The sequence below is a fragment of the Octodon degus genome, unplaced genomic scaffold (genome assembly GCF_000260255.1).
Source record: "Octodon degus isolate 3935 unplaced genomic scaffold, OctDeg1.0 scaffold00050, whole genome shotgun sequence".
Lineage (NCBI taxonomy): Eukaryota > Metazoa > Chordata > Mammalia > Rodentia > Octodontidae > Octodon > Octodon degus.
Genome location: NW_004524626.1, coordinates 2,304,411 through 2,315,937, shown reverse-complemented (window position 1 = coordinate 2,315,937; position 11,527 = coordinate 2,304,411). Strand labels below are relative to the sequence as shown.

At 38.0% G+C, this 11,527-nt stretch overlaps 1 protein-coding gene across 1 annotated transcript; it reads right to left on the bottom strand.

Annotated features, from left to right (window-relative positions):
- Nucleotides 1–760: 760 nt before the first annotated feature.
- On the bottom strand, nt 761–11,014 carry Pdk4 (pyruvate dehydrogenase kinase 4). Its single transcript, XM_004632614.3, has 11 exons — nt 10,596–11,014; nt 9,549–9,690; nt 8,148–8,219; nt 7,262–7,446; nt 7,018–7,104; nt 6,530–6,607; nt 4,647–4,723; nt 2,822–2,920; nt 2,517–2,627; nt 2,095–2,208; nt 761–949 (listed from the first exon to the last, which is right to left on the bottom strand). Exons 1-11 carry the CDS (start codon nt 10,723–10,725, stop codon nt 806–808), a joined length of 1,239 nt encoding a protein of 412 aa, XP_004632671.1. The 5' UTR covers nt 10,726–11,014; the 3' UTR covers nt 761–805.
- Between the last annotated feature and the right edge of the window lie 513 nt (nt 11,015–11,527).

Genomic DNA, 11,527 nt, shown 5'->3' with positions numbered 1-11,527 from the left:
ACTCTTTCATTTATAAGCAAAGTAAGGGAAGATGAAGCTTTACTGTCACTTTGGCAATTCTTTCCTTTCTTCATTCTCCAACGTCTTGAACTCAATTCACCTTCCACAATTCATCCAAGACAGGGCACTTGGCAATAAGCATTGGCTTATTGCATGAAATAGAAAAGCAGCATATCAAGGAGCAATAATTGTCAGAAAGGCTTTCTTCTGAGTTTTTACACAGGCCCAATATCTTGGCTGCAACCTTGAATACAATGTGTTGGCCCACTCTTCCTCTTTTAACTGCAGTGAACATTATGTCAGTCACTGTTCCCTTTTCCCTAGGGCGTGTAAATATAGTATTTGTGAGATGTCCATTTGCATATATCTCTAGGCACATAGTCTAAACTAAACTTCACTCATTGCATGGCAGGAAAGTCCTGGTATCTTAACACTTGATATTCATTGAATACCAGTATCTTTGGATATCAAACAAATGTTCTGAAATATCTTCCATTTGAAACTGCTAACATCTGTCTTCCTTGTTTACTCCCTTCTCCATTCCTGCTGATAAAGAGATGAAAACAATCTGCAGTATGCCCACGGGTCATTCTACACTGCAGAGCAAGGCTCTGGCCCTCCTTCAGCTCCGGTAGCTCTGCCCTGTCTCCCCCTGGGTCATGGAAATGAATACCACTCCTTGCTGGATTAATGTTTCTGTTGCTGTGATCTGTTTTTGTGGAAACAAGTCTTCACACACAAACATTTGAGAAGCAACACTGCCCTAGACCCACTTTGATCCACAGAGTATCCTGAATGTTACTCTTCACATGGCCACTTTTTGGTTTGCCACATTCTTTGGTTCCTTGCTTGGAATACACCAGTCGTCAGCTTCCGAACTCGTCTGGTAGTGTTTGAAGGCTGACTTATTAAAGACAGGGAGTTTTTCTATGGACTCAGACGACAAAGCCTAAAGAAAAGAGAAAACATACCAGACCAAAGAAATTATGGGTGGCATAATTCGCATTTGATTATTCAAAATTCATTCAGAGGTATTTAATATTCAAATACATTCATCTCACTCATTTAGTAGCAAGAAAGCAGTAATATCCACAGTCTTAGGTACTTTATAGAACAAAACCAAGAAATACTAGTTCCACTCAATAGGAACTAAAAATAGTACATATATAATTATAACTTAGGGAATAGAATTTATGTTCAGTATGTTCCATATTTGCACATATCCTTTGGATATTGCCAATAAGACAAAAATGAACAGCAAAACTATTGCTTCCAAAGAAAAACTTCTGAATCTGTGATAAAGAGAGCTTACTAATCTGACATTATTAATTTATTAAGAAGCTGTTTCCTATAAGTTTAAAGATTTTTTGGCAACTTCAGAAAGCAGCAATTCACTATTTTTGACAAAGTCCATTAGCAATTAAGCCCAGTGCAAAATGGGAACCTAGAAACTTAATGTTTTAGTTGCTATTAGAGGTAAATATAATTTTAGTTGAAATAGGTAGCAAATGATTAACAAAATCAGGACAGGGATCTTAACAAATAAATTGAGGCTTAATTCCAAATAGAAAGATACATGGACACCAGGTTTTAAAGTTCAAATAGGAAATGCCTGGCATCCTGCTGACAGTGTGAACTGTCAATTTTCTTGCTATGGATTTCTAATAAGGTCAGTTTAAGGTCTTGAGTGTCTTCATTTGGGTTGCTTTGTAGGCTAGAACATTATTAACATTTATTTTGCACAATTTTAAGTAATATTAAAATACAGCTACTTTATCGAATGCCAAAATGAAGTAAGTTGCCATAAAAATTTGGCATGAGCATGCTTGTTCTCACTCTGAATCTTGGTACTCTTCTTGGGACCAACTTTGCTTCATGTTAGCCAAGTAGTATGACCTAGCATTCACCTTAGTAAGTTATCACGATAAAGGATTTGTGCTCACACATCTAAATAGAAAACAGAACGAGGGACTCATGGTCACTTATTTGCATTAATTCAGCTTAGGGCATTCACTCTGGACCATAGATCTAAGAACTGTAAAAAGAAGTAATCATCCTAGAAACAGATTTTTTTTAATTGAATTTGAAGAATACCTTTAAGTAGATAATAGCATCTGTTCCATAGCCTGACAAAGAGTAGAGGTTCAGATCTCCTTGAAAGTATTTGGCATAGAGGCGAGAAATGGGCAAGCCGTAACCAAAACCAGCCTAGAAGGGAAAAGAGCAGTCATTAGTATAGAAGTGGATGTGACTAGTGGAATATGGAAATGTAGGAAAGTGTTGTGATCCTCAATGATACTTAGGTCTGTGAAGCTAAGGAAACATCTTTTGCTTCCAATCAGGGACCCCTTGTAGCACTGTTTTTCACCATGTTTCCCTTCATTTATTATTTTATCTCATGGCCCTCACATGTAACTTAACTAGATTGATTAACTTGTCTAAATTCTTCTCCATAATCCCTGTTCTAATTTAAAACTAGGAGGCCAGGATGAATTTAGCCATATAATTGATCTTACCAAAGGAGCATTCCGGGAATTATCCATCACAGGTGTTGGTGCTGTGGAGTATGTGTAACTGAAGAGGCGGTCAGTAATCCTCAGCGGAACACCACCCCCTCTGTCTGAAATCTGATATTAAAAAAGTCATCAGAGGTAGACATTAAAAACAGCATGAACTTGTTTACATAAAAAGTCTTTCCTTCATTGTAAGTTATCTGATACACATGACTTTGATCCACTGCCCAAAATAGGGAGCCTTATTATGATTGACCTTGAAAAAAATTCTTTCAAGAAAAGAACAAAGAAAAGCAGAGAAAGGTTACCTTGATTGTAAGATCTTCGTTTCCCAAGACGACAATCACTTCAATTGGTGTAAGGGAAGGACTACTTTCCTGGTGTTCAACTGTCGCCCTCATTGCATTCTAAGGGGGAAAAAGCATAAGGAATTCAATGGCAGAATGAGGAATAATAAACAACTGCTTTTTACGCTTAAAATTAGAGATGCACAGAGGGTAATTCAAAGTTTCTATTTTTTAAGTTAGTAGTAAAATAGCTCTGTAAATAGCCATTTATAAAAGCGTCAAACAGTACGAATAATGAAAAATATTCATTTAGCATGTAATACAGCTCCTGGGAGTAATGTCTAATAGAAAAACAATTCTGCTAGCTGTCAAGTTCTTATTTGTAAGCTTAATTTAAATGTAGAAATTGGTTTTTATAGTCCATTTCCTAGCTTTCCCTTTTTTGTCTTTCCATTACATTTTATATTCAAGCACGAGAGATTATTACATAACAAATGAACAGTGAATCATTGAACCAATTTATTGACTTGTATAAAATTTGCAGGAAAAGGTTGTTACTATTTAAAAAGACAGCCAATAATTCTAAATTAAATTTCAATTTACCTTTGATTTTCATCTTAACTTTTACCAGGGATGGCAAATAACTCTATGAGTTGGATCACTCAATTTAAAATAAAGCAAATCAATGGAAAAGTACTTTTTGTCCTTTAGAACATAGCTAAAATATGTTTTTCACCAGTTGTTTAAATGTCCTGCAGATAAATAGTGCTGGGTTATTTAACCCATTCTCATTTCTAATTCCCTTTTAGTATATCATCTGCTTTCTGGTTACTATATAATAGTTCAGTTTTCCTAATTACCTAAAGTGAAATAAAATAGATCAGATGTCTGCAGTTCAATCAACATTTCAGTAGAATGTCACAAAACAATAAATTCTGAAGAGTTATGTCAGAATTAGAGTTACATTTTGCTTTTTTTTTTCTTTCCTCCTCTCCCCCGTAGGGGTCCCTGGAAAAATGTCACAAAGCTTCAGGTGATCATTTTGTTTTCTTTCTGGTTTAAGTTTAGAGTTGTGGTTTGAAGTCAGAATCCATGAGAGGATTGATTCTTTGCCCTGGGTTAACTCAGAGAAAAACATCAGAATCCTCTGAAAAGTTTATCAGAAATGAAAATTCTCACAATTGTAGGTTCTAAACTCTAGGACAGAGCCTGAGCATGTAGGTTACAGCATGCACGAGAGAATGTAGTGCTTGCTAAAGTTTGAGAAGCATTGCTCTGTCGCCCTGCCTACGTGGAATGTGGACCAGGACTTCCCATTAGCTCGCCAGAAATTCAAGAATCTCAGGTCCTAGCACTGACCTACTGAATCAATTTTGGATTTTAATCAAGTCTCTAGGTGATTCTGTACACTAAAGTAAATCACTGAAGGAACTGACTATTCTCTGAGCACATTCAGGACTCAGAATGTGGACGGATCACTTATGGTGACTGGATTTGAGCCTTTTGTGTTTTGAGTTGGAACAGCCTGGAGAGACAGAGGTGCAAGGTCTTATTACACTGTTGCTTTTTGGGCATTTGGGAAAATAATGAGAGAGCATCCACTTGTTTCTAAAGCAGTAAGATGTCCTCAATCATGCTCTGCATTCTCAAACATGCATTGCTATCACAGTGAGGTGCATGTATTTTTTCAAATACTGCTGTGTAACTTCTTTCCGTTACCATCACTGAACTATTCTTATGAGAAGATACTGAGGCTGTTTTCTAGACAGGCATGATGAAGGAAATAGCAATATAACTAGTAAACTAGTTGAAAGACAAAAATCAAAATCATTATACTTAGTCTTACCTTGAATAATTCAAAGAGCATATGATGAAGATGAGAAGGAACATACACAATGTTAATTGGTTGGCCTGGAGATTTACCTAGGGAAATAATATTTATTCAGAATCAAGAAATAAATATTTCACTAAAATAAACCTCCACATTTATTTGATTAATAGTTTAGATTTTAAATAGGGTTGGAATATTTCTCACACTTCCTACCCAATAATTCTTCGGTAAAACTCTCCCACTAGTAATAAAGACGATTGGTTTATTTTTAAAACGCTATTCATTTGCTAACTAGATCTCTGTTTTTTTTTGCATTTCTAATGTATGAAGTGGAGTAAAATGTGAAATAATTAGACTATAAGTTGGATTTAGATTATTCATTTCTATTTTTAACATGCTTGTACTGGAGAATTTCAGTTAACATTATAATCATTTGAAGATAAGAGAAAGAATATTGCTTACATTTTAATCTTGAAATTCATGCCAACTATAATTTTTGAATTTTCATGCATGGGAATTTAAAATATCTGAGGATCTTTTTGGTAAGCTTTAACTTCACTAACAGGCTAAAGAAAACAGAGAAACAAAAACCTCATGATACTGTGTGAAAAGAAAAATGAAAGTATTATTCTTTGGTATCCTATCCTTGGCAAAGTTCGACTCAAAAACACAAGGCCTAGGACAATCCCCTCAGTGTTTTATCAGACAGTTCCAGCAGTTTATCTACAAGTATTATGCAACAATGCTGCTTATATTTAGAGATGTTTTTCAAACTTTGTACTCACCAACATTTGTTTTACCCTAAGCTGTGAGTTAAATTACTGTACTCTTAAGTCAAACAAGTTATCTTAACTCAATGGTGACAAAAATTATTTCTATAAATATTACTTGGAAAAGAGGTTTACTTTGAGGCTGGGGAGATAGCTCAGTGGAATAAGTGCTTGCCTGGCAAGCACAAGGTCCTGAGTTTGATCCCTGGTACCAGCAAAAAAAAAAAAAAAATGTTTACTTTGAATCAAAGAGAAGCCTGCTCTAATTTCTGTATATTGTTTCGCTCTGAGATGAAACTATCTACCCAGAATAGGCTAGGATAGGAAAAAAGAAGTATCTTTCAGTCATCATGTAATCACTTCAGTGTGGGGATTCCTTGGATATCCAGAATTGAAGCTTTTAAAGAATGTTCTTTCAAACAGTGTATATATCAATAGTACATTTTTATTGTGATAAGAGCATTAGCCATGAGTTCTACACTCTTACCAAATTTTAAATGCACAATTCAGTATTGTTAACTATAGGTACTATGGTATTACAGTAGATCTCTGAAATGTACTCATCTTGTATAACTGAAACTCTAGACATGTTGAATACCAGGTTTCCACCCTCCCTCTCCCTAACCCCTGGAAGCCACTATTTTACTTTCTGCTTCTGTATGACTATTTTGGATGTCTCATGTATGTGGAATGATGCACTGTCTGTCATTCTGTGACTAACACACTTCTTACGGTCAATTTAAAGTATATATTTTTTTCTAGGTGTTGTGAATAACCTCTTAGAAGGATATCTTCAGTGCTAAATGTTCTTATTTCCAAATTTCTCATCCTTCACATTCTATAATAAATAATCTTCCTTGACTAAGTTACTGGAACTTAGTTGCTCTTTAAATCTCAACTTATTCATTCAAACTATTGTTTATGAATCATCATTAGTTGCTGAATATGCACCACTGGAGGGTTCCAGTTGTGAGAATTATAGAGAAATGTGGCTTCAGATATGTGAATAAGTTTTTGGCATGTTCAAAGGAGAAGAAATTATTTATAAAAGTATTATTATTTAAAAAGATTACACTGGAAAAACCTTGGGTTTCCTATAGATGGAAGTACATTTTATTCACAGCTTACCATTCACTTGTGTAAGCTTCATTTCTGGAGAGGTTAGATAGTACTGTTCACAGAGCATCTTCGCACAGTCAAAGGCATCTGAAATATAAAGTATTTCACAATAACGAAATGACTTCATGACAATTATGGTTTTCAAGTGATTGTCCATGTGTGTACTACCCTTAATCTATAGTACTCAGTAGAGTATGAGTTTTGTATATGGAAAATGCCTTTTAATGCTTTGCCTAAGAATATTTTGTTGATTCTAACTCCAAGAATAGGAATATGTTCACTTAAGGATACAGCACCTTAGCCATTTATGTTTAAGTTTTTGATAATATTATAAGTTAGTGTTTCTATTCCTAACTCTCAAAAGCAAAGGATTTTGATAACATGTTTATAAAAGTATAAATGGAGCCCTGTGAACATAAATTCATTCAGTCACCTTGATTATAGATACGTCAATCAATTACAGCTTCAGAAAGAGGGGGCAGAAATCTAGAAATTACCTTGGACCACTGCTGCCACGTCACAGTGTGGATCAATGCTTCCAATGTGGGTTGGGTTTCCTGTCTTCTCATCACTAAATATAAGAACTGTTTAAAAAAAAAAAAAAGTTGTTAGTAAAAATCAGGATCATGGTTGGCACTACCACTGAGAAAGAAATGTGACCCCTGCGGAGTGGCCATGTAGACAAGCCATGCCTTGTCACCTACATGTCTAAAGACTCATGATCCCCGTGAGCTCACTTACTGTGCTGGTTCATCAGCATGCGAGTAGAAATACGGTTCATGTAAAATCGGTCCAGAAAGTACTGGAGATTTTGATTGGTGACTGGGTCAAATGTACAGCTTTCTTTATACTCTAGGATTCCTTGTGCCATTGTAGGGACTACGTTGTGGTGTCTATTTCGGACTTTGATGAGCGTATCTACAAAGCTAAGCCATTAGATTTAGAGTTAGTAAAAGGTATACAAGTTTCATACAGTTTTTGTCATTAGATTGCTTCAAAGAAGGCTTCTTCTAAATAAATCAAATGGTAAGATGGTTGGGTAAGTTTTATTAGGACTCTTAATAAGGTTTCCTTTACTACACTAGAGGAGATAGTTTTATAAACAGATATGTTTTATTTCTAGGTTGCATGAAAACCATCAGATCTATAGCCAGTGCATTCATTATAGCTGTTCATTCAGCCTTCTCTTAAAAAAAATAAAAAAATGACTCTTAAATATTATTGTGAAAAAACTCTCAAAATTCTTGTTAGACTTAAAAAAAAGAGTAAACTGAAGTTACTCTAAAAGAAAGTATACAAACTATAATGATGTTAAAATATTTTAATATTTTGTAATAATAAATTCTCCTGAAAATTTCATTAGTCCTAAACTTATAACAAAAATGCAATACTTTTCAGGAAAGGAGAACATCATGTTGTCTCCATTTTTTTCATACTCAGCTTCCATTTTCAATACTATGGTTCTTTAAGTCTAAAAAAAAATAAACTAAAATTTGTCATCTGTAAGAGGACAGTAACTTTGGGTACAGCCCATTGAATTTAAGGCTAAAAATTTGGGGCATACTCTTAGGAATATGTCAGCAAACAGCCAGCTTTTTAAACACTTATTCCAATGAACAGAGCTTACTCTGATAAGGCTTTTTGGTCATCTGGGCTTTTTTCATGGAATTCCACCAAGTCCATTAGGCTCTGGATATACCTGCAAAACAGTAAGTGTGCTTTGTTAGAACCTCAACAGAGTCAAATGGCTGGAAACAAAACACCTTTTTTAAATGATGTGAAGAAAGACAACAAGCATTGTGCTTGAAATGAAAACATTCCTTCCGAACACTAGGAAGACTGTATGTCATAAACTTAAAAGTACAACTTTTACCCTCCACTTTATAAGTTAAAATTTAACTTAAAGTGCTTCTTTAAATGTCTCCAAGTCATTGTCAGATCCCTGACCACTGTGGTTGGTAAATATCTTTTTGATAATAAAAACCTTTAGAAATAACTTTTAAAAAGTGGGCTTCCTATTTTTCTACTATAAGAAGAGAAGAGGGTTGAGTAGAAAGTACAGACTGTAGCAGCGAGCTCTATAGTTTGAGCATTAGTTTTGGCCTCTGACTTTCTTAAGGGTGTGGAGTACACATATCTCTTGCTTCAGTGAAGAAACAGCTGTGTATCAGTGGGTTCAGGTGAGGTCCCCGGTCATCTGCTCCAGTGCACTGCCAACTCCTTCTCTAAAGATCTGTTCTTGTGGGCTCTCTGTTTACTCTAAGTATCAGTATCCTTATTTGTCAAATGAGATCATAGCTGTCACCGAGTTCTAGATGGTGTTCTAAGGGTTTTTTGTTTTAATGTATTACCTCAATCAAATTCAAATACCCATTTAAGACTTATAATTTACTCTCCTTGTGGAGAGAATTGAGCCATAGACAGTTTCTAGCACTTGCCTAAGAGTCCACAACTAGGGAATGGCAGAGGTAGAATTTGACTACTTCCTAAACAGTACCTGTGGCCTGCCCATTAGTTCAGTTCTTTAAGTGCCTGCTTAAGCAAAGCAGTCAGGCTCAGATGCTGCGGTTCAATCCCCAGATTCTCATGCCTTACCAGACCTTCCCTTAAGGCATCCTGAGCCAGGCAAAGGAAAAAAAATATCCTTCTAAACCTTAGTCTCAGAACCACCTGCCTAAACAGTACCCATCTGAATTGTTTCTAGGCACAGGAATTCCTTGGCAATGTCAAACTTTTATTATGTAAAATAAGAAATTAAAACTGTACATGTATATTATTTTCCAAATTACTTCCAAAAGGACAATTATATTGTAAAGGAGTCTAGTTTTACCGAGTATGAAAAAATCTCTTCCAAGCTTTACAACTGCCCTAATGATAACTTAGCCTAAGTAAATATTGTTTTGTTTTTTACATATTCTCAAATTATTTACTATGTAAACTATCTGTATTCCAATTGTGGAATTACTTCAAGAAACCATATTCAGGTAACTATTTAAAACTAGAGAGTTCAAAGCTGATCACTACTTACCAGCTTTTAACCAACTGTACTGAGGACGTATTCACTAACCGGTCAGGGAGGATATCAATTTCCTTCAGGATATTGGCTAGCCTCACAGGCAATTCTTGTCTCAAAAATGCGAAAGAAGTTCTTTCACATGCATTGTGTGAACCTATAATAAGTGAAGTTTATTTAGTTTTTGGAAAGCAATACATCTCAGTGGAATATGCACAAATCATGAACTATCAGATATTCAACATGCACACATAGAAAGCTGTATGTCAACCACAGTTGAGTTGTTATTTACAAGTAAATCTTTACAGGTTTTTTTTTCTCTTTTAAAAAAAAGTGACAAATGTATGGGAATTATTGTTTCCTGTTTTTGAGGAAGATTCCTTCCATTGAAGGCAGCAATCACACAGGTGTTAGTATTCATGAAAAAAAAATACAAGAGTTAGTGACCAGGGCACCGACGTAATGTCCTTTAATGATTTGATGTGCAGGAGGAGTGCAAAGCCAACAAGAGAAGGACATAAGAGTTTCACAGTGCTTTACTTTATGAAACACTTGATGCTATTTTTCAAGATCCTTGCAGAACGTGTGCAAGTACTTACAACATATGGATGTGTTAAATGTTTTCAATATATGGAACATTACAGCAGTAAAAAGACAAAGATGCCTTGAGAATTCGAAGGGATGTCCCCTGAGGGGAGGTGGAGGGAAAACTCTATTGATTTGAGGCAACTTTAGAAATATTAGAACTCTTGTCTCAGAAAGACCACATTGTGAAAGAGGGACTAAAGTTTCTAGTCCATTGCTAAGGGGTAGTAAAAGCGAATTTTTTTATGACTCCAAAATCCGGACAAACAAGAGGAAAAGTGAGCTAAAGCCACCCAGTAGCAGCAGCAAGGCTGCCCGCGGTCTTGACCTGCACCCCGACTTCAGAAAGCAGTGTGTGTGTGTGTGTGGGGGGGTATCCCTGTTGTTTATCTGAGGCCCAGCCCTTCCAACGTCGGACCCCAACATCATGGTCGGTCCCCGCCCCGGCGCCCCCAGCCCGCTCTGCATCCTGCTCACCGAAGTCCAGCAGCTGCTTCATGGACAGCGGGGACGGGCTGTAGCGCGAGAAGAGCTCTACCTCCCGGGGCACCAGGCCCGCGCTGCTCAGCGAGCTGGCGCTGCGCACCACGAAGCGGGCCGCCTTCATCCTGACGCCCTCGGGACCGAGCGGGAGCAGAATCGAGGTCAAGGGAGCGCGACAGGTGCACTGCGGGCGCGGGTCTGGGTGCGTTGGCGGAGGGGCCTGCGGTGGCTCCGAGGAGGTGCAGGGGCTGAGACTCGGTCTCCAGGCACCCGCGCGGCCTTTTATGTGTCCCCCTGCCCTCTCTCCCCAGCCAGTACCAGGAGGCGTCTCCGGACTCGCAGACACGTCCAGAACTTGGGGCCACGCCAATTGCTGGGGAGAAAGAACTTTAGGCCCCACCCCCGACGTGGTTCCCGCAGAATGGCCTGGCACAGTGACCGCCGAGGGCCTGGCACGTCCCCGGGGCTGTGAGGGCAAAGGGTGGGAAGGCGACCAGGAGCTTTAGCTGAAGCGGACAGCTAGACAACGTGGGCTCTGGATTGGTCTCGGAGGACTGCGCCCCGGGTGGCGTGGGCGGGGGCCGGCCGGGACTTGTCCTTGTTTACAACTCCGAAGCTGTCTCAATGTCACGCATTCCAGACCCAGACCCGAAACCGGTTCCAAGAATGGGGCCCCGGAGAGCAATCATTGGTTGTTGCTCGGAGCGGAGTTTTACACTAGCCAATCAGCTGCGAACAAAGTACAGCTTTCCTTGCCATTGGACAGCGGAAGTACTGAGCAATTTAAAGTTCTCCGGGTGATTCACAGGCAGCGAGCAGAACGCCGGGGAACTGGGCGTTCTTGTTGCGTAACTTTAGGTGTAGATCACACGTCCTTCTATCCTGTGGTGAAACAGAGCATCAGTTCACCTCCAGATACTAACTCT

Coding starts and splice junctions, on each gene's coding strand:
- Pdk4 (XM_004632614.3), bottom strand. CDS start 10,725: ATGAAGGCGGCCCGCTTCGTGGTGCGCAGCGCCAGCTCGCTGAGCAGC. Junction 7,447..8,147: donor GACCAAAAAGCCTTATCAGA/GTAAGCTCTGTT, acceptor CTAATGGCTTAG/CTTTGTAGATACGCTCATCA. Junction 950..2,094: donor ATGCTATTATCTACTTAAAG/GTATTCTTCAAA, acceptor TCTTTTCTTTAG/GCTTTGTCGTCTGAGTCCAT.